The 23,839-nt window shown below is 38.0% G+C and overlaps 2 protein-coding genes across 4 annotated transcripts in view; one reads left to right on the forward strand and one right to left on the reverse strand.

Annotated features, from left to right (window-relative positions):
- pip (heparan sulfate 2-O-sulfotransferase pipe) overlaps positions 1–15,406 on the forward strand; it is a 41,131-nt gene extending 25,725 nt beyond the window's left edge. Inside the window, exons 5-9 of the mRNA XM_089250768.1 lie at positions 882–961; positions 2,015–2,180; positions 8,242–8,351; positions 9,287–9,447; positions 13,259–15,406. Coding sequence (XP_089106894.1) covers positions 882–961; positions 2,015–2,180; positions 8,242–8,351; positions 9,287–9,447; positions 13,259–13,407 — 666 coding nt within the window. The 3' untranslated portion in view covers positions 13,408–15,406. The remainder of the gene's footprint in view (positions 1–881; positions 962–2,014; positions 2,181–8,241; positions 8,352–9,286; positions 9,448–13,258) is intronic.
- Positions 15,407–20,354: 4,948 nt separating this feature from the next.
- LOC149068613 (tubulin alpha chain, testis-specific-like) overlaps positions 20,355–23,839 on the reverse strand; it is an 80,730-nt gene continuing 77,245 nt past the window's right edge. For all 3 annotated transcript variants that reach the window (XM_089250379.1, XM_089250377.1, XM_089250378.1), the window contains exon 4: positions 20,355–22,318. In XM_089250379.1, coding sequence (XP_089106505.1) covers positions 22,022–22,318 — 297 coding nt within the window. In that variant the 3' untranslated portion in view covers positions 20,355–22,021. The remainder of the gene's footprint in view (positions 22,319–23,839) is intronic.

Here is a 23,839-nt window from a genome sequence, read left to right on the forward strand (position 1 = left end):
TTGGTTTTCTTTCGTTTTCCAACTTTTTTCGGGGCGTGAGTGAGCCGATCCTTTCATTAGTCTCGCCACAGAGAGCAACAGACCTACAACGGTATAAATATTCAGTCATTACACTTCACTTACGATTCGAAACATAGATGGTGGGATCAGCACCACACAACACTCGATATGCATGAAAAATGTTAGGTACACACACACACACACGCACACTTCAGGCACAACTTACTAACTCCTGAGAAGGGGGGGGGGTCGGTAGTAAATTGCCCAATGGCAATAAAACGGACTAAATTTAGTTTAGAAGTGTTCTTCATTCTCTTTACACTTGCTGATCGGTGAATATGATTGAAAATCTCTCGAACCGGCGGGAATAGGAGAAATAATCGGAAGACCGAAAAATAAATAAGGGGAAACACATTGCGGACCGGCAAAAAATTAATGAAGCGAAGAAATAATTTGCTAACAGGCAAAAAATATATATATATGACCAGAAGAAATAATTTGCGGACCGGCAAAAAAACCCCAATTAAATAGAAGAAATGATTTGGGGACCTGTTGATGACAGAAACAAAAACTAGTATAGAGAAATTATTAATACATTAAAAATTACAGGATGGCTGCTATATGAATTGGTGGAATGTTTCGTCGACCGGCGGGAAATTCATACGGACCTTCCGGTCGATGAACCGTCTCCACCATGGGTTCCCCAGTTTTTTTAGATCTACTTTAACCGAAATTTAATATAGGCTTCTATAACATTCGTAAATGAATACTAATAAAAAAAGGGTTGGGGCCCCATCGGTGGCCCACCTGTTGAAAGTGCGATTGAAAATATATTTGTATCAATTTATATAATTTTTTTTCTTGTTTTCTCTTTCTGCCAGCGTAGAATTGTGCACCTAGTGAAGCACACGGCTCCTCCGTGCAGTTTCGATCGACATGTTTTTTTCATCGACTTCACAAGGTAATCTATCGAAGAATCGATTTTTCTGTAATCTATACTATGATTTGTATGAGATTTTATGAAATGAAGCTTAGCCGTGTTTTGTCGAGATGGAAACGGGACATTTCGGCAGTAATAATCACAGGTTGTTGCAAAAGAAAAAAAAAAAAATGTTAATTGCCACCAACACGATCGCCAGTTGTTGCTAAAAACCCTTCAAAAATTACTAATTGTCACCACCAAAATCATTGCCGATTGTTGCTTAGAAATTACCGAAAATTGCTAATCGTCACCGGTCGCCAATTAGGCTATTTGCTAAAAACTTCACAAATTGTGTCTCCCAAAAAGTTATTGAAATTGAATCGAATATAGTGTTTCACTAATCACACACACACACACACCACTGAAACAATCGAAAATTGTTGCTGGTCACCAAGGAAACATTAGAAATTGTGCTAATTGTCATTAAAACAAATTATTGTACGTGGCGTCAAAAAAAGCCGCCATCGTATATTTTGATAACCATCGCTCAAACAATCCGAAATTGTTGCTAGACACTACTCAGATTACTAATCATCAGTAAAAAAAAACAGGAATTGTTGCTGCTTCTTAATCGTGCATGCACTTCGTACACATTCCTCTGCGGAGTTTCTAACGAACTGGTACATGTCGGAATGTGCGTGCACGTGTTGTTTACCTAACGTAAAGTTGTTTCTGTGTAATGCTGCCATCTGCCATCAGTTTTTCTAACCGTGAGTGAAAAGCAAATGACTAATCGTCGTCGGAAAAAATTGCTGATCATCACTTAAAACAGTCGAAAATAATGGCTAATCTTCGCTAAAACGACCTAAAATTGTTGCAAGATACTACCAGAGAATTGCTAATCGGCATGGAAGAAAATTTCTTATCATTCGACAATTGGTACTAGTCACTGCGGAGACATTGGTAATCGCCACAAAAACAATCGTGAACTAGTATGATACAAAAAGCTAAACGTGATTTAAAAAAACTTCGAAAATTTTCATAACGCTATTAATAACTAATTCTATTGTTGCTATTTTCTATTAACAATAGATTCGATGAGATACCACCGTTGTATGTGAACATCGTACGTGATCCGGTCGAAAGGATTATATCATCATTCTTCTATAGGCGGGCGGTTGCAGCCAAATTGATGAACAGCGCTAGCAATAACAGCATATCATCAAGGCTGAAGCCGAGCGCTTATTGGATGAACAAGGCGAGTATCTTTATTTCTTGACTTATTTAATCCCGTTTCACTCCTGAAAGAACGGGTTGTGACGTAAGTTTCCACGGGATAGTCTCTTTCTCAGTTCGGACTTTATGAATTTTTACATTTGTATAGAAAGATATCCTCTCCACTTGTTAATACAAGATACACAGAAAACTGGCTGTAAAACTCATTTTTTTTGGAAAACAATTCACCTCTGGTTCCACTGGGACCTCTCTGTGTCGTCTCGCATCCAGACGAGTGTAATGCCACTACGCTATAGACGCGGATAGAATATCTCTTCTTTGGAGCCGTATACAGGGTGTCCTATAAGTGCTAATGCGGCCATTATCTTATCAACCTTACTTCGTAAAGGTAAGGTTTCAATTTAAAAAATACTCAAAAGGTGTTCAAAAATTACCTGTACCAGTTTTAGGGTGAATATACAGTGTGCGACAAAGTAAAAATCTAAATTTTTGTACGGTCCCCGTGTCCTCTAACTTCCCATGAGGAAGTTGTTGCCCTGTCTTTCCTGCGGCCAACAAAAAAGAAATTCGAATTTCCAAGTGAAATATTTGCTGAGACATTCGAATTCAAAAACGGAGAAAAGTTGAAAAAGGACAACATAAATGAGGGAAAGGAGCATTCCGTCCGTTTGTTTTTTTGCTGTTTTTCCCCAACTTTCCTCTAGTTTTTGGAATGCACTCCGAAACAATTTTTTTTCTGTTGCGTTTAGGAGATACAGGGCGACAACTTTCTAATTGGAAGTTAAAGGAAAACGGGGACCGTATAAAAATGTAGATGTTTCATTCTGTCACACACACACTGTATTTTCACTCTAAAAACTGGTACAGGGTTATTTTTGAACACCTTTTAAGCATTTTTTAAATTGAAACTATACGTCAACGACGAACGCTTGATGAGATAAAGGCCGCATTAGCACTTACAGGACACCCTGTGTATGCTGAACGGTACTGCGACGGACGGTGACATGTTAAAAACTAATAGATTGTAATTGACATCGAGGCCACCAGATGGCGATATGCACGTTGAGAGAGATGTGAAGAGGAGAGGACATCTTTCTCTAAGAAATCATTTACGGTGGAAAATTAGTGAATAATATAGATAGATAGAACCGCTCACGACCCCGGACTGATGCAAAGCACCTTACTTCCGTTACCTCAAAAGAGGCAGAGTTGTGTCGGAGAAGTTAGCAGAGATTTATAGTGGTGGCTCCCCGTGCTCGCAAGTTTCGAATCACTCGCGTCGTTCTCCCCATATAGACAGCCATCAACTCGATGCAACGTACAAGCCATTTGACAAAAATGGTTGACTGAATCCAAGGACTGGGGAGAAAAATTGCACGTGCGCCCAGTGGCACAGTGAATAAGCTAAATAATTTTCTTCGTGTCGCCCCTGGCACAAATGAATGAGAAGAAATAATTTGCTAATCGCAAAACATTGATGAAAAATAGAATGAATTTGCAACACGGCAAAAAACATAATTAAATGGGAAAAATAATTTGTTACCTGTAAACAATAAAGAAAAGAAACTATTTTGTGTGGATATTGGCAAGAAATTAAATTTCAGAAATGATTCGTGAACTACCGAAAAATAAATAAATGAGAGAAATAATTCGTGGATCGGCAAAAGGTAAATCAAAGGGAGCAAAAAGTTGTGGACCGGCAAAAATACAAGAGTATACGAGAAATAATTTGCAATATGACAAAGAATCTATAAATAGGAGAAAAAATTCGATGAGCGGCCAAAAAATAAATGTATGGGAGAAATGTTAAATAAGCAGGAGCAATAATTTGAGGGGACTGTAAAATACATAAAGACATGGGAGGAATATTGAATGGGATAGTCGAAATATAATTTTTGGACTGGCGAAATAAAGTAGTTTGTGAACCCCCGGAAAAAATAAATGGGAGAAATAATTCGCACCATGGCCGTAACTAGATACTTTATCATCCGGGGCAAGCCGGCATTTTGGTGCCCCTTGTAATGTAGAAGAAGCAGTTAAAGAGAGGAATTCGAATTCGACACCTTCTGGTTCAGCACCCGGGGCACTAGACCCCCCCCCCTAGTTGTGGCCCTGATTCACACACGCCTAGAGACGGTACAATATTTAACAAATGTAGAATTATGTAGCGGCTGTATGAATTAATGGAAATGTTTCGTGGATCGGCAGAAAGTTATCGCAAACCAGTGAATGAAGAACACTGTGTTCTAATTTTTTACCGGTAAGAGATTTTCATGAACACCCCCAACCGATGGTCGGAAATCAACGCGACGTCAAAAATTTCAGTAATCGATCTAAAAAGCAATTTCGGTCCAATGAACGAATATTTGAAGAGCTCATGATCATCACTATTTGCAATTCAACCTTGGCATATGCAGTCAGCAGCTCCGTAGTATTTATTCGTAAGAACAATTACTGCAGTGGAATCTCGTTTATACGATATTTGGCTTCGTTCGCAATAGGTTTCCATACATTTCAATGTTAAAATTATTCATATTCGACGGAAAACCTCCAGTAATTCGACGTTTTCACTTCGACTCAAACATTCCTGAATTTTTTGAAAAAACACCATTTATATCCATCAAATGCGCACAATTTTTCAGTGAAAACGCGTTGCTGCAACCGTTCTTCTTGCATAATTTCACCGCAAACGCCATACATTTTAGGGTGATTGCTGAAATAGCCAGGCTGATGGCCTTTTAGAGTGGACACTTAAGTGATTATTTTATTGCTTGTTTCTGAGAATACACAGAGGCATCGAGCCCCAAAGAAACAGGTTTCAATTGTTTTGACGGCCATATGTCCTTTCAGAATTTTTCTCCCAATGTTTTGAGCGTTATTCCCAGAGGGTGAGATAGTCCACACTGTAAGCATTTGTAGGGTACAGGTCTGCTGACAAGAGAGACAGATACGGTATACAAACACAGTAAGTGCTTTCAATAATTTTCTGTAGAACTTTCTTTTGTTGTAGTGCTTTGCTTGCTGGTTGAGTCAGGCCCAACGTTCGTAACGTCGAAAAAACGAAAAGCGCTCTCTAAAAAGAAACTGGAAATTTTGAAATAATTTGACAGAATTTTAAATTAATAACGAAAGTTGATCTTGAAAAACAGTTGAATATCCCCGTGTCAACTAGAAAACGATTATAAAGCAAAGAAACAAAATCAAAGGCCAAGCTGCTGGTTGAAAATCATCTACCACCAAAAAATCAGTCCCGTATGGGAAATTTCACAAATCAATAAGATTTTGTTGCAATTTTGTACTCAAAAGTCATGTCCCAAAGATACTTTACCGATAAATTTTATTTCTTCAAGTGATTTTAAATGCGATTTAAATTTTTTTGCCCTCAAGTATGATTGAAATATTTTTTTCTTTCAATTATATACCATTTTTCAATTTGAATGACAATGTAACAAACATATTTTAATTTTTGTCTACTCACATGTATTTAGAACTGGAGATACAAACAAAAATATTGCATTATCATAATATTTTTCAAGTCTGTGGGGATGGGGGGCATTTTTTTTAAAAGTCTCAGCTATTGGACTTACACGCTGTACGGCATTTTGACTCTGCCTCTTGAACTTCGTATAAACGAGGTTCCACTGTAGTTGTATTTTTCTGTGTAATTGAACACACATATAAGAGGAGTGCGTCCAAAACCCGTCTCATTTCACGCCGTAGTATCCAATTACTACAAATTACATGTGAGGTTGGGATGAAAAGAATAAACTGGAGCGGCTTCTCTAACACAGGAAATTCCGTAATGACAGAACGCGTGTCGAGCGAATTCTTCGGCATCTTAATGTGACTTTAAGGGCAAACAGGGAATTCGAAGACAAGAAAAATGGTGACTTCAAGAGTAAAAGTAGTATCTGCCGGATTCTGATTGTTTTTTTCCTTTTTTAAAGAATTTCATCTTCAAGTATCTTCCAACCGGAAGTCACTATAATTAGCGTCATTGAGAACAATGCCGTAATTAATTTGAAAAAGAGGTTCTCTCGGGGTAGCAAATAGCCCGTCGTCGGTTCATTTTCATGCGGGTTCATTTTCTCCGCAACGTTTTCCCCAACACTGATGGTTGGCATCATCAAGCGGTGTCTGAGATGTGTTACTTGATACCAGTGTTATCCGAAAATATAATTTATAATTTTGAAAAGGTGCTGAAAATGCTCTTTTGGCCTTTTCGAAATTTATTTATAATGGCATTGACAAGAGCAGATTCACTGTTGCAATATTTTTAGATATTTCAAAGGCTTTTGACAATGTAAACCATTATATTCTAATTCAAAAGCTTAAGTCAGCTGGTATCCGAGGTCAAATATTAAATTGGCTCACCTCATACTTATCTAATAGAGAGCAGAGATTTAAAAAACAGGATAATTTGAGTAATTATGTCCAAATAAATAGAAAGTTCCACAAGGATCTATATTGGGCCCTTTGCTTTTTTTACATGTTCAATAATGATCTATGTAATTTGGAATTTTACGGTTTTGTGATTACTTATGCCGACGATTCTGTATTAATGCATTCATGTGATGGTCTTGACAGTCTTAAGAATCATATTAACCACGCTTTTATATTAATTCAAAAATGGTTCTATGCTAATGATTTAAAATTAAATTTTACAAAAAACGAAATACGTTAATTTTAATTTTATATGCAAACTGATTTACATCTCAATCTTAAATTTCACACCCTTGCTTGTGATTTGAACCTCGTTGTGATTGCGATTCAATTGAAGAAACAAATAGTATTAAATACTTGAGTTTAAATATAGACAGCGAAATCCCATGTTCATGAATTACTTAAAAAACTTCAGAATTTGTTTTATATAATTTCTATTAATGCCCGTGTATTCTTGGCTCTTCAACCCTTCATTCGGCAATAAAAGAGTTTTCGCTAATTTTTTAAAAGACCTGTAAAAAACCCCATTGTTTTATTCACTTATAAATTACGATTCAGTTATATAGGGGTTGGCGAGAGTTCTCGAGTTTATTCTAGTTCGGTGGGTTAAGGCAGGGGTCTTCAACGAATGGGCTGGTCGGCTCGTGGGCCACATGTGGACCTCGAGGTTTTTTGCATTGGCTCGGCCACCTTGCTAGGCATTTTACCTGTTGTGGTCTTGTATTTGTTGCAAAATTTATGTAAATGCAGAAAGAAAACCTCAATGAAAAAAATGTATTCCAGAAGTGCTATTTATCCCATGTACTCTTGGGTCTTCAACCCTTCATTTGGCAATGTTGCTCTCAAGCAACATGGGCTTTATTACATTTTTCAAGTGAAGGCATAGTATATCTTGAGCTCATTTTTCGGCATTGATGCTTCTAAGCAACTCCTAAACATTCGATTTTTAGTCGTGAGCTGTTCTATAATTACCAACAGAATGGCTCAAAGGTACACGTCTCAAGAAAGGACGATTTTTTACCCTTGCATTTTGGAGGGGAAATACCATGTGTGGAGGAGGCATATTGCTGTGCATTCTCCAACAATGACAGAAAAATAAGTTGACAAACAGCAAATCCAAATTTATGTAAATCATATAAATACAGCGTGTGTTCCCTGAAGTTTAACATCCCATAGGCGCAATTTGACCAAATTAGTCCTTGCGTGTTTTTACCATTTTCTCTCAGCAATGGAGATTCCCTGCCGAGGCCATTTGAAAAGCATCATAGGCCCCCCCGGTCAAATTTACTAAGGCCCCCATCTGGTTAAAAATGCCTGCCTACCAATTCACATGCCCACTCTGAATATTTTTGATCTGATCCCATCTGATCTGATTTTATGCAGGCTAATAACGTGGTCGATTTCCCGCAAATTAAGCAGGCTGAAGTTGGCTTTACACCTTTTTTTGAAGCGGCGTTGCATTTAAAAATTCTCTTGATTACACTTTGGTGACTGCCTCTCACTCCTACGCATAAAACTGGAAACAAAATTACTGTTGGAATTTTTTTTTATCATGATCCCTATTCACGTGAATGCAATTTGAATGAATGTGTGAGGGGGGAATGGCAAATTAATTGTATATTTTCTGTTTTTGGCTGAAGAAATTCGAACAATGTGTTCTGGAATCTGATCCCGAATGCACTTTCATGGACGGACACAACTACAGCGTGCTGCAGTTGCCGTATTTTTGCGGCCAGGAGCCACGTTGTCAGTGAGTATTTAATGAATGATTTATTTTAGTCGAGTTTTTAATCATCAATTCACTTGGTATTCAGTGACAATCGCCTAAACTCTGCGTAACAAAAATTAGCATTACTTATAGATGAAGTTTTGAATTATATATATATATGAACGTGAAAAAAAAATTATGACGTCACACCAGTTCCCTATCAATTAATTAACACGTAGAAACAAAATTTCATGACGTCACACTAGTTTTCTACCGATCGATAACACCGTCGGGAAAGAACGTATAACGTCCCATTAGTTCCGTATCCATCGATAAGGTTACCGGGAAACAAAATTTCGTGACGTCACACTAGTTTCCTGCCAATCGATAACATAAAGAAACAAAATTTCATGACATCACGCTAGTTCCCTACCAATCGATAACGCCCACAGGTACTCAAATTTAATGACGTCACACCAGTTTCTTATAAATCGATAGCGACGCCGAGAAACAAAATTTCATTATGTAAAACTTGTTCCGTACCAATCGATAATGCCGCTGCGAAACAAAATTTCATGACGTCACATTAGTTCCCAATCAATCAATAACGCTACTGGGAAACAAAATTTCATGACGTCACCCTAGTTTCCCACCAACCGAGAGCACTACAGAGGAACAAAATTCCATTACGTCACACTGATTCCCTTGCAATCAATAACTCCGCCAAGAAACAAAATTTTATGACGTCACTCCAGTTCTCTATCAATTACTAACGCTGATAAACAAAATTTCACGATGTCCTACTAGTCCCAACCAGTCGATAACGCCACCTGGAACAAAAGTTCGGTTCTTTAGACATTTTTTTAAAATCTTCTCAGAGGTAAGATTCTTGTCTTGTAAAGTTTATGCGGTCTTTACGGGACACCTTGTACACTAGGCCTTATTATAATCATTATACGATTCTTACCTACTTCGAGGTTGCTGAATGACGCTGGTGCGTTGGAGAAAGCCAAGAAGAACATAGAAGAATCGTATGCTGTGGTCGGCGTCCTGGAGCACATGAACGTCACTCTCCAGGTCCTAGAAGCTGTTCTGCCCCAGTTCTTCGGTGGAGCTTTGGAAATGTACCATAGCTTGGGTATGTTGCGATTTCATGTTCGTACTAAAAAAATGGGTACACAAACTTTTTGGCTTACGGATCATATTTCGTTTATGACTACAGTATTTGCACTTGCAGTGTAAAAGCTAAATTCTTGCATCAGGAGTGGAATATGGATGAAAAAAAGCGATAAAATTGATTTGAATACGCTCTAAATCTTTAAAATTACTTTTCAGACTGAAAAAATTTCCCGAATCGACTGTGAAGGGGGGGGGGGGTGATCCGCAGACCAGAGTTTATGCAGCAGTTGTATACTTTGCTTCGAATTTCAAATAAGGAAATGCTATTCGGGACGGAAAGATTTTCTTCACGCCGCTAGTTATCAGTATTATATTAGAAAGTTCTCGGGTGAACCATCAGGGGAGCTGTAGGGGGTCATCATCATAAGGATAATTTGGAGGCCTGGCGTACATTGTGAGCGATAAATATGTCAGTTGTTTGTATAAAGACTGATCCTATTGCACAGAATGTACGAGAACTTCATCCATTAGCAGCTAGTGATTTCCGGCTACAACAGCAGATGACCGAAATTTCCGAACCGAATGGGATCTCGCGCCTCTCGCCGTATCTGCGCAGGCGTAGTACGGTTGTTTACATTTTTTTACTTCACTTGATCCTTTTTTTCCTTCCTTTTTATCGGTCTTTATCTTCCCGCGTGAACAGGGATGGTAGCAGTGAATTTAATAATTGCCGTTCACGGGTTGTGATGGTAAGTAGTAATCCATTAAATATAATTATTCATTTATTTACAACAATAACGCCATCTCCGAGTTCATGCTGTATGTTTCATCGAGTATGGACTTAATAAGTTTTCTCCAATTTTAGTTTTTTCAACAATTTCTCAAGATTATTTAACGAACACTCGTCTGCACGGAGTGCTGTCGCGAACTGAGTGGCGTGTTAAGGTCACTTTCATTGGACGGTGTCAGACGCCCTTTGGACTTAAATGTCGGCTGTTGCCACTCGTGTAGCTTTGCCACATGTTATCATTTCCAGTGAACGACTGGCCTTGGGTCGAAGTCATGATCGTTTTTGATGGGCGCATGCCATGGTTGCTGTGGTGTGCCTTTTTATCATACGCAGTATGTACGACGCGCGGCTGTGCGATCTCGTGGACATCATGCTGGACTTAACCTTTACTTCTACTCCCATCGTGAGGATTCAGGTTCGAACCCCGTTTCCTGCGCAGTGGTGATCGGCTGAAGTTGATTTACTGTGGGTTTTACTCTGGTTTTCCAACTTCGAGGGGTGAATGTGAGCCGGTTTCGCATTTGAAAAAAGGTCTCTCTGCGGAAGAGCAGCCAGACCTTCAACACGAGGATCACATTACATGGAAATTCCCACACTTGCCATCTTCATTTCAAAATAGGGAAGAAGGCGGCAGCACCAACAAGAAGCCTAAACAAACACAACTGTGGCACGGTAAAAAAAATTCAGTGAAAAGACGGGTTTTTTTTCCCCCGTTTTCGTACGAAGTCTAATTGAATTCGTAATCTTTACTTCCATCACGATTTTTTTTTACAAATCGTACTTAATTGTGATAATTGAAGACTAAAAATGATAAAAACGATTTAAATGTCAAAAAAGAAAGAAAAAAAATCAAACATCCTTTTTCACGTTGAAGCGTCAAATGAGCAATTTGACAAATGTGTCAATGCTTTAAAGTTTAAAGCTTTGTTGCAAACGTCAAAAGTGCCCGGCATTCTGCTAAAAAGTTCGAGGGATCGCAAGGGTGAATGCCCCTATTGGGAGGGGGGTTGCAACCGATTTCCTCTTTTGGCACTTAGTGTTTGCCACTTTTTTGTCTAAAATTATGTTGCATGTAAATGAGGAGCTTATTTTCAAAAGAGAACAACATTTCTCCTTTTTTTTTCCGAATTGCACTTTTTAACGGTTTATGGATCTTTGGGTTGAACTCTGTCAAATTATTTAACCGGGACTATTCAAACGGGAATATTTTCGGTACAAATTACCTTACAATGTAAAGTTATTCGTTTCTATCAAAGGGGGAACACATCCACTTTTTTCTTATACTTATTATTTTTTCTCTCTCGATAACGGACACCCATGGAACTGAAAATTTTGCCCGCTAACGAGGAGTGTCCATTAATGGATAGTAAGATACGCTGAGTCATATCGATGTAATTCAAAATTGTGCCCGTTAGTGGAGGTGTCCATTATAGCAGATTCCACTAAAGAATGATCGTATTTCTTATGTTACTCACGAGAAAGTACGGGTAAGGGTGCCTTCCTTGGCTAGGAGAAACCTTCTGGAATCAACGGATGCCGTTGAAATTTCTAATTTTTCAGACTCATCCAGCTCCAATTTAAATCAAAAGGTAGCATTTCCACTAATTTTCTTTCAAAATGGAATATGTCCAAAATTCGAATGTAAATAACTCCATTGAATGTTGAAGAAACATAATATTTAAATATTCTCATACACCACTCCCGTATGATACCGGCTATTTTCCACTTCTGTGAAGCAGTCCATTCCGGAGAAAAAAGTTTTTTTTCTCTCTGTTGTAAATTTAGTGGAAATGTGTACCCTTTTGAAAGTAAACTTTTCAAATGGTTCATCTCACATAATGTATTTGTCATATGAAATTTTTTGTCGTGGAATACACAATATGCAGTAGCTCCTTATTTTACACTCCTTGAAAAAATTTTTTTTTTGGCAATTTTGGCTGCAAATAGGCAATATATCATATTTTTGCATTTCAATTTTTTTTCGATGAAATATGGTCACTGTTTCATCCACAGTATTTCAGTTCTTCAACACTGATATGACTCGTATTGCCATCTATCGCACGAGAAAGTAAAGAGAAATGATGAACAATGCACATGCTGCCATCTTTCGGGTAGCTTGAAAGATCCAACACGTCGAAGATAGGATATGTAATATAGTAGCAACGTATATAGAATATTTTCACTCTGATGATTTTAATTCTGGTTAAATAAATTTTTATGTTTTAATTCTGGTATATTTTTTGCTGGTTAATTTTTGATTTTTATTTAAGATACTTGTATATCAAAATACTATTGTATCTTGTTTAAATTAAATAAATTAAAATAATTAATATGATCTATAGTTGACGCTGAACATAAAAATGAGAGTAGGTAATATATGCATTATGATGAATGATTAATGTTAAAAGAATAGCATTAATTATAACTTAATGACGTCCTAACAGGCTGATGAAGTGACATTCTGTCACTGCCCTGTTGAGTGACACTTTCTGCTTTCTATTTCTCCTCCAGCCTACTTAAGCTTTCTTTTCCCCCTAGATTAATAACCCAATATGGGTAATATTAAACTCTAAGTAGTTTAAAAATAAAACATATACAACCATGGCGAAAATAGCACTACTAGTCCAGGATGGCTAAGAAATGACTCAGGGGTATGCACTGATTGCCAATTTCAGTCGGAACCCACAGGCCACTATGTCATATTTAGGATAAATTAAATGAAACCAGTCTGCTAGGCTTTATTAATAAGCCATTGAAATAGCCCTGAGGGGCCTAGCTAGGCAAATTCCTTCGCCATGGGCGGAGGTATGGGGGTGCCCAGCGTCAAAGGTGGAGTCCACTGATCGATCCCATGTATATATGAATTGACATCATCATCACCGTGCCACCCCCTTCCCCCAGACTTCCAAGTCTATCTCCGCCTATGTTTCTCGCATTCCGCATTTAATTAAGTGAAAGTTTTCGAGAGTACATTATGCAAAATCCTGCTCCGTATTAGCTGAATTTAATTTGTGACTCCGCAACACATTTATTTCCGCAGGTGTGCATCGGAATAAGAACCTTCACAAACAACACGTGTCTGAAGAAGCGAAAGAGGTCCTCAGGAACAACTTGACTGACGAATACAGACTTTACGACTTCGCTGTGCAACGACTGTACGCACAATACAGGCGTACTGTTCTTACCTGAGTAATCGATTCCAATTTTCTTTCACGATCAAGTCGATTACATCCTTACCAGTGTACAAACTAAGTAAATATCACAGATTAAAACTCACTCAAGAATCATATTTAACGATGCTCAATTGTGTTTTATCGAATAAGTGTCAATAGAGGGCGTAAATTATATTTATCCACTCAATACCCACGCGATTTCTAGAAGAGATGGTGAATCCAATGACGATGATGGTCATGTACATTCACGATTCATCTAATATCACTATAATAAGTGAACATTCAAGGAATATACAACTCTGAGATACATTATAAAGAAGCATGATGTGCTTATATGTATCGCGTCATCTAGATCAAACATGTTCACCAATCAGCCGTGAAATGATTCATATCTCGTCAATGGTCAATGTAAGTTCCAGGTGGCTCCTGCTTTTATTTTTTGCTTACAAGCTCGTGTGTAAATTTCTTTCTTGGGAAATCCACACGTACCAAAACTGCTCAAGATTAAGTTCATGTGGAAGACTGCTTTTTCTTCCGCATGCGCAGTTTCTTGGTCGCAATATCCGTAGCATGTGTAATTTGGGATGAGGATTCGTGTCTCGTCAGTGGTTACCCTATACCTCAAACGGCTTCTTTACCACTTACAGCTTCATAAATTCAATGTCTGCAAGAATCCTCACTACCAATTGCTCATGAGTGACCTATTCTGCAGTTATTTGTTTACCGCCAACTGCTGTGGTCCCAGTTTACGTGCGACCCATTTTGCATTCTGCTTCTACTTGTGCGGTTTCTTAGTTACAATATACTCACAGACTCCCGATTTAATTCTGCAATAATCCATCAACTCCTCTGAACACATAGGATTCATGCTTCGTTAATCTCTGCTCCGAAGGCTTACAAACTCATTCTGAAGCATTCCACGTGTACCACCAGCTGCTCTGAGCTAAGTTATGCGATTTAACTACAGTTGTGATCCATGTCTTGCCAATGGTTACTATATGTTGCACATAGCTTCTTCGTTGCTGATGAATTTATTCTACATTAATTCACACGTACCGAAAGCTGCTCTGGGTTCTGTGTGGGATCCAGTTTGTATTCTTGCACATGTGAAGTTTCTTGGTTAGAACATTGTGGCACGTAGAGTTGGGAATTCCAGAATAGGTTCAGCGAATTTTCGATTCTAGTTTAAGGGCATCTTTTTCGATTGCCATCGTGATGCCTGGAATTTCACAACGCGGGTTTGTAAAATTAGTTACAACTTTAGCCAACTAAGATGTTGCCACGTTCCTCCAAACTGAGTGTTATATTCTCGTTCGCAAATAATGTAAAATCACATTACAATGGATTGGGAATAGTCGCCTTGCCTAGCAAGTACAGGACAAATGACAAGAGTGGTGTTCGAAGCCACTTTCCTGCAATGGATGTGTATGCCCCATGGATGAAGTGCTCAATCTCATACAACGTTTGAGGACTCTTTCTGACCTTCAAATAGAAAAGTCAGTGAAATAAAACGACTGTGGTGCCATCTATTAGTTAAAACTACAATTAATTTTGCAAACCAGTGTATTTGAAATTTCGGGTCTGCCCCACAAATGAACCACTTGTTCAATCTTTGTATCTGTCACTGCTTCCAAGTTATATCATTTCAAAGTTACGACGTCTTTCTGAAACATCCCGTAGAACAATCGAATTACATTCTCGAACATCCGTAATTCATTTTGTAACCAGTACATGATACATAACAATGCAAGAACTTACTTGACCAAAAAGAAGGTGGCTAATAGTGCCATGGTGCCGTTCAGCGATGGTTTGGTTGGTGAATGGGTTTTTGATCTGGAAGACGTAGTATTACATATTATATATTGAATGCATAATGCGTTCGTGCTTTTCTTCTCCGGGCTTTGTTTTTTGATGCGATCCAAGAAATAAGAAAGAAATCAGCGTTTTATGCTGATTTTATTTCATTTTTTACATCTCGTTGTGTATTTTGATGGTGTGGTTTTTTTTATTATAAATGTTAAAAAAATGTATATTAACGTATATTTTTTTCCAACTAAATGTATTTGCAGTGTGAATATATTTGTATTTATGAAGTGTAATTTCTTCGTTTGATTTCAAATAAAATATCTCGAAACGGAAGATTAATGTTGTTTTTTTCCCCCCAAATTGAATTCTTTGGTTTTCAGCTTGAAATATTATTTTCTCATTGAATTCTTATCATTTGGTTAGCGGTGTGAAATATTTTATATTCTTCCCATTCTATTAGTTTGGCTTATAGTGAATATATTTAGCATTTCTCCTACTGAACATCACGTTTTGTCATTCTTTCGATAGAATTTGATTGCAGTTTCAAATATTTCAAGTTCTCTCCCCTTTAAATTGTTTTAGCTTAAAGTTTAAATCATTTTGAAATATTCCCATGGAATTCATTTAGCAAAAAAGTTTGAAATATTTTTTTTATTCTCTTCGATTGATTGCGTTTGACAATCGGTTTGAAATTTTTTTTCTGTGTGTGTGTCCTCCACGTCTGGACCGGACTTTCAGATGAGGGGCTTTTACTGCTCTTCAGGACCCCAATTAACTGTGAAGATTCTAAATTCTAACAACATTCACTAATTTTCAATCAGTAAATGTAGTTAGACATTTATCTTTGACACTAGTCTTGGGAGCTCAAAAACTTGTTTCGTCCATGGATCAAAACCTTTGGGTAGAAACCATGTGTACTTCCCATTTTAAGAATATTTGAATTTTCTAATTTTTTATTTCTCCTTGTTGAATTCTCAGCTTCTAGCCACTTTCAATTGAGTTCTTTTCATTTTTAATCAAGATATTTTGTGTACTTCTCGTTCTATTCTTTTAACTTCCAGAAAATGTTTGCATGCTTTCCGACGAGTTATTTTGAATTTAAGTCTAAAATAAACCTCACAGAGAGCAAGCAGATCTTAAACACTACTTACATGACGCGAAAATTCAAGTACCTGCCCTTTTCTCTTCAAAATATTGAAGATGGGGGGGGGAGGGGGCAGCACACTACTAGAACACGAAACATTTATAACTGTGACAACATGATACAGGGTGTGGCTCAGAAGTTCTGGCATATGATTTGAAAAACAAATACTAAAAAAAAATCTGTTGAAGATAGAGACAAACGGCTTGAAGCATTTGAAAAAGGTTTCAGTCTTTTTCTATTTACTACAAATTTCTACATGCTCACCTTTAGTGACGCGGAAGATGTCACGCCTATATAGCATTTCTTGCCGCCTTATTAATCACACGGGTGTTAAAAAAAATGGAAGTAAGGATGAAAGTAGAATGGATTTGAAGTAAAAAATGACTGACGGAAAAACCTCTTAAATGATTTATTAGAAGCGTATCTCTATATTTAACTGCTTTTTTTAAACTTTTTTTTCAAAAGAAGGCCGGTCCTTATGGGCCATCTGGAATTTAATGCAAGTACGGATATTAACAAAAATCCACAAATGCAGTTAAAAATTTTAGTGGCAACATCCCAACAGAAATAAAATCAATGTTAGAATTTTTCACTTTTATCCATTTTACTTCTATTTTTGAAACACCCGTGTTACAAATTAACATGGCAATAAATTCTATGTATCCCCGTTTGTCAGCCTGCCTTTCTGAATACAAAGACCAGTAGAATGTCTGAAACAATTTGACGGTTCACTTGCGTCCCGTGTTACGGGACATTCCTTCAATTTTGGTGGTACCGATTTTTTTTATACAAATGCAAAGGCCACAACAGGCAAATTGCCTAACCAGGTTGCTGAAAAAAAAAAAAAAAATATGGATGTCAAATGTAACCAAAATACAGCAATATTTATACATATCTTATATATTTATATTTATTATATTTTATTTATATTTATATATATTAATATTTATATTTATCGCATCGCGGGGACCCGGGTTCGAGCCCCACCGTCGCCACAGTGGTGGTCGGCTGGTTGGTTTTCTGTGGTTCCCAACTTCGAGCCGATCTCCCCGTTAAAAAGTCTCGCCACAGAGAGCAGCAGTCCTACAAACAGTACAAATATTTAGTCACTACACATCACTCACTTCACTTCTGAGATATAGATGGCAGCACTGAAAAATCATACACAACACTAGATACGCACTCAGACTGTTAGGTACACGCACTTGCACTTCCGGCACAACTCACTAGGTAGTAAATTGCCTATGGCAATAGACCTGAGTTGTGCTCGGTTCGAAAAAAAAAAAAAAATATTTATACAATAAATATTGAAATTGTAACATTTACCAAGATCGTGAATACACACACAGCGTTTTCACAATATATAAACTACATGGTAATTTTGAGAATGAGAACATTCACCTCACTGATTTTTCAGGTTCAACGTTTTTTTTCGCAATTTCAATAATAATTGGTGATTATGCCAACTTCTGGAAACGTTTTTTATGACAATTGGTTATTTCACGTATTTTATCCTATTTAAGATCTCGGTTAAACGTACTTTTCTCAATGAATATGGTCATTTGAATATTTTTTCTCCGTAAAATACGCTTTTGTTTACTGTGATTTACAGCAGTTCTACATTCCTCCCCCAACACAGCAATTTCATCAGCAATATGTTTGTCGATGATTTTATTTTTAACGTGTAAATTCGATGAATTGTTATTACTTTGCTATTCTAATTAATCCCCATTACTTGTATTTTTCGTATTCTTTATTTCCGTGTGTTTCCCATCTCTGTAATTGGGCTCAGCCTGTTGAGATGTGTAAATAAATAAATTGGAAAATTGCATTGTGTGGTGGCGGCAATAAATTGCAATTTTTTGACTAAATTCACTGATATCCCGTAAAATCGCAAAATTCCTGACATTTTCCCACGATGATGCATGTTGAACGAAAGTATGAAGACATTTATTTGTGAACCCATACAGTACCTCCTCGTCCCTAAAGGTAAGCATGTATAAATTTTGTAAATGAAAAAAAAAGCGTCGAAACATTTTTTCTTTCAAATGCTTCAAGCTGTTTGTCTTTATCTTTGATGGATCTTTCTTTAACCGCTTCGCTTACAAGGGACTGGCAAGAAATTCGAATGATCTCTGACGAATCAGCGATAAATATGATAACCTTGCTCTCTAACGTAATGGCATGTTAGAAAAAGGAAGGGAAAAAAAGAAAAGTATATAAAAAAAAAAACCTAGCAAATGTGAGAAAAACAGTTTATATTTACTATATAGTTATTTATATTTACTAGTTATATTTACTACAGTTTCTATCTGTTATCTGTAATACTTAGATAAGGCCGGTATTACACTATAAAAGTTTGATAAAATCCCTTGTATAAAACTCAAAAAATTCAACTGATAAAGCTCATAGGTTACATTCGAGCAAATGAAACTGATAATCTTATTGGTGGCATTTTTCAAGTTCTATAAAATTACTTTTATCAAACTTTTATTAATCCCGGCCTAAGAGAGAGAGAGAGAGAGTAGGAATGGTGTATATTTCTAGTTTTTCACCTTCACCTACCTGTTCTTTTTCCCCACTTTTGTACATATATATAGTGGAACCTATTTAACCTTAGAGTAGAAGCTTTTTACCTCCCTTTTTTCATAAGGTTGCAGCAAAGTTTCGTGGTTGTGAGGAGAGAGAGAGGAAAGAAAACGGATAGACTTGTTTGAATTTATTCCACACTGTCGTTTGGACGCAGTATTACGTCAATGATCGTAAAGTGGTTAAATATTTGTAACTAATTTTGAAATCTCTGTATCAGACTTTTATACGATTTTAAAGTAAACATATCGCTTGTTCCTTTCTTCCACTTTTCCGGGGCTTAGTTCATCCTGGATTGGAGTATGCCGTCAGGTTTTGGAGACCATACCTACGGAGGGACATTGACTTGGTCGAGGGAATGCAGAGAAGGGCTACGCGTGCTCTTGATGGCACACGAGGCTTGAGTTATGAAGAGAGACTTGATTTTTTTTTGAAAATGTTTACTTTAGATCAGTGATTCCCAACGTGGGCGTTAACGCCCCCTTGGAGTCGACGTAAAGTTCCAGGGGGGCGGTAGAAGCTACGGGTATAACATACCCGATTCTATGGATTAGATTTCGTTGGGGGCGATGGGAGAAAAAATTTTGTGAAGAAGGGGACAGTGGGGAAAAAAAGGTTAGGAACTATGCTTTAGATCAGCGGTTCTCAACCGGTGCTCCGCGGAGCCCCGTCAAACAGGGCTCCGCCATAGAAATTATATACTGAAAGGGGCTCCGCGAGTCAAAAAAGGTTGAGAACCGCTGCTTTAGATGAACGCAGCTGTGGGGGGATCGAAATTAAAATTTTCAACATGATAGACCACGAATTATTAATACGCCGACAATCGGCTGCCTTGACAAGGAGGACACCAGTATCGATTTTTAAGGGACAAATCAAGGTTGTGGTGTCGCAGGGAGTTTTTTTCTATAATAGAGGGTTGTGAATAAATGGGATAGCTTGGTTCGGGCGGAGGGTGTCGTGAATTCTAACACGATTGACACGTTTAAGAAGAAATGCGATAAACGTATTGGGATAAACCAAGAAGCTTGGTTAAAGCCAAGTCTTTTTATGGACAGTATATTTATATTTTATCGTAATTATATTTGGTTGCTGTGACATCCATATTTTTTGTGGCCATGCTTTCTTAGCCACCTCGTTGGGCATTTTGTCTGTTGTGGCCTTTGTATTTGTTTCGTTCTTATCGATCACCGTTTACAAGTTATTTAATTTTAAAATCAGGGACTCCTTTGTACTACAATCTGTAAAAACCGATTGAATTTCTTATATTTATTTCTTTATTCTATAAAAATTTTATTTTAGCCTCCACGTGAAAGTATATTTTCATTTTACCCATTCGACACTTTTCGGATGTAAAATACATTGTACTCTACTCATTGAATCATTTTTGTATTTTGATTTCAACGTTTTTCGAATCAAACGCATAATTATAAGGAAAAAGAAAAAGATATTTATTACCAGTTTGAACTTCAAAACTATATTTACACGAATTGTGTGACTAGAATTGATCGATATAACAAGCAAATGATACACATTTAATTCATACACTGCACGTATCCCAAATTCAAACATTTTTTTAACCATGTGCATTCAATCGCCAAATATTTAAACGGCGCCGCTGTGGATAAGATTGCCACCAGCCAAGTGATCCATTGAGCTTATATGAATACTCCGCGAAATAAAATTTGGCACAAATAGGCATTCAATCAGGGAAAAAAAAAAACAGATGTTATAACACACACATGTCGACAATGGACGATGTTACTCGAGGAACAGTAGTATGCGGCGTCACCTGTGCGGTCACAGCAGCAAACAAAATCGAAATCTGACATTAATTTAAAGCGTTTTGAAAGCATTTACATGCATGCCATACGGTCTTATTGGTTATGACATGCTTCAGAGCATTGAGCAACGGAATTACTGTACACTGTGGAAACAAATTCACTTTTATGGCATACATAAAATATGAAATTCAGGAATTTTTACCACGTCATCCAGATCGAACCTGCGTTGATGGTAAACTGTCAACCATCGCCGAATGACGCCTGCGTATGTCAGGCGCCTGCTTTTTTACCACTTTACCACTTTAGTTGCTACGCGTAGATTACTTCAGAATCAATTAGTGAACCTGTCTGGAACATGCAGACATGACATGACTCACATAACTTAGTTTACAGCTTATAACTTGGTGTTCGCATAGACTATATCCTTCAGAATGAATCTGTAAGTCAGTCTCGAACATGCAGACATGGCTCATATTACTTAGTCCATACCAGCTGTCGGTACCCGTGAATTACTTCAGAGTGAATTTGCTAACCAGTCTGAAACATGCAGACATGGAAGAGACATGGCTCAAGTCCAGAGCAGTTGTTGGTACGCGTGGATAACTTCAGAATGAATTCGTCAACCTGTCTGGAACATGCAGACATTGACGAGACATAGCTTACATAACTTAGTCCAGAGCTGTCGATGGATTATTGCAGGTTCAATTCGGGAGCCTGTAAGTATACAGTAATCGAGCTATTGTACATGTGGAAGAATGCAAAATGGGTCCCACATCGGTTTGGTCCGCAATAGATGGCAGTAAATGTGGGCTACGGAAGAATGGATTGGGCAATAGCAGTAAGTGGTACGTGTGTATTATTGCAGACAGAATGGATACCTGAGCCTGTACATGGCAAAGAATGTCTGGAGTACATAGTGACCATTAACGAGGCATAGATCGTATAGCGAATGAACGAATTTGATCTGGATGACGTGGAATAATTTGCAGTTTGGTACATATGGTAAATTTCAAAACTTCCTCAGATGCTTTTTTTCAAAATACATACTATTCACAAATCAGGATTCATATACGGATATCGATTGAACTTGCACAGCATATAAAACGATAATTATAAAGATCTCATTTACGTCATCGATGACGTCATTGCCAAGGGGGCGTGGCCTCGATATAAATTAAAAAAAATTGATATGGTTTTTTTTCCTACCGAACACACACAAAAAAAATGAATTCAAATTTTTTTCTTAAGCTTGATTAGCATTCTTAAAGATTACAAAAGAAAAAAAAAAATTCTTAGTTTTTTTTTTCTTATTAGAATTCTTCGCCTTCTTCTTCGGCCCCTTCGGCGGAATCGATGCCGACCTCTTCGTAGTCCTTTTCGAGCGCAGCTAGATCTTCCCTGGCCTCGGAGAATTCACCTTCTTCCATGCCCTCACCGACGTACCAGTGGACAAACGCCCGCTTCGCATACATCAGGTCGAATTTGTGGTCGAGCCTGGCCCAGGCTTCGGCAATGGCAGTCGTGTTGGACAGCATGCAAACGGCACGAGGCACCTTAGCGAGGTCCCCTCCCGGAACAACTGTGGGAGGCTGGTAATTGATACCGACCTGCAAAGAAAAAAAAAACATAAATGTAGTGCAGTGGCGGCTCTCTTGAAGACGGCGCGCCTCCCTAGGAAATTTTAAGTCTCATCAATTTAACTCTTCAAATTGATTTGATGCCAACTCTCAATGCCACTGAATTGTTTTCATGATAAAATTATAAAATATTTTAGGAAGGGCTAATTAAAAATATATGTATGCATGTGTGCCCCATAAAATAAGGATCGTATGGTCACACCACATCGCAGAATGGTGGGAAAGGAAGGGCCGGCAAGGGAGCCTCGTAGCAGTAAGAACGTGGGAAGGAGGAGAAAGGGTGGTTGTTATTAGAGCTAGAAATTTGATGATCTAAAAATCGACAGAATTTGCTCCATAGAAAATGCTTTAATACCCTAAAAAAACAAAAAATATGCCGTTAAAAACGTAAAAATATATCGTAAAAGACCTGAAAATATGCTTTTATAAATTGGTTGGGGGGGTCATTCAAGTATTACGTCAGCATCGATGGGGGGGGGGGGGATTTCCGATTTGCTGACTTTTGATGACGGGGGGGGGGCGTTTGGATGATGCTTACGTCATCAACCCCCCCCCCCCTTTATGAATATATGAAATATTCTTAATGGCACCTTATTCGGTGCGCCAAAAACGTAAAAACCTTTCGATAGTTATTGGGCACCTGAACTAACATTCTCGACATTGATAAGTCCCCTACAGAGCCGCTTTAGTGATCTCTGAATGTTTCACAGATCCTTCAAGTTCTCTGGAAATTTGTCCGGGCCGCTTAAGTGCTCTGGAACTGTGCCACACTTTGCTCAAGTGATCCGTAATTATGCCACGGATCACTTAAGTAATCTGGGAATGTTCCGCGTGTAACTTGAGTGATGTAGAACCGCACTGGGGGCGGCTCAAATGCTCTGAAACTGTGCCACATGTCACTCAAGGGATCTCTAAATGTGCTACGGATCGTTTGAGTGTTTTGGAAGTGTGTCCGGATTACTTGTGATCTTTGAATGTGAAAGTGATCTTTGAGGCCTACTTCAGTGATGTGAAAATGAGCTACGGGCCACTTAAATGCTCTGGAATTGTGCCACGGGTCACTTAAGTGATTTGTAAATGTACCGTTTAGTTCAGTTTTATAAAATTAGGTTTGGGGGGGGGAGAGGGGCAGGCCACATCAGATAACCTTCAGGGCCAAATTTGGTCTGCGGGCCAAGGGTTTACCATGTATGGCTCAAAGGGTGGGTCGCAATGAATTTCTTAAAGAGAAATTTGGAGTACCCTTCAAATAGCATTGAAATAAACAGAAATTGATTGTAATAACATATAAACTTCATATTTTTCTCTTTCGAAATTTCGATTTAAAAAATTTTTTTTTCGTTGGGGGGGGGGGGAGGCGCATGAGCCCCCTATGTCCCATCCGCCTACATTTCTGATCCTACCAATATGCGTTGGAAGGTAGGGAGCAGTGCTGACGAAATTATGCTGGGGAGAGGGGTCAGAGTTTTGCTTACTTTTGCTGACGGGGGA

This window comes from Pholcus phalangioides, unplaced genomic scaffold (genome assembly GCF_987345545.1).
Source record: "Pholcus phalangioides strain wild (caught in Gottingen) unplaced genomic scaffold, Ppha-v1.0 ptg000024l_1, whole genome shotgun sequence".
Taxonomy (NCBI): domain Eukaryota; kingdom Metazoa; phylum Arthropoda; class Arachnida; order Araneae; family Pholcidae; genus Pholcus; species Pholcus phalangioides.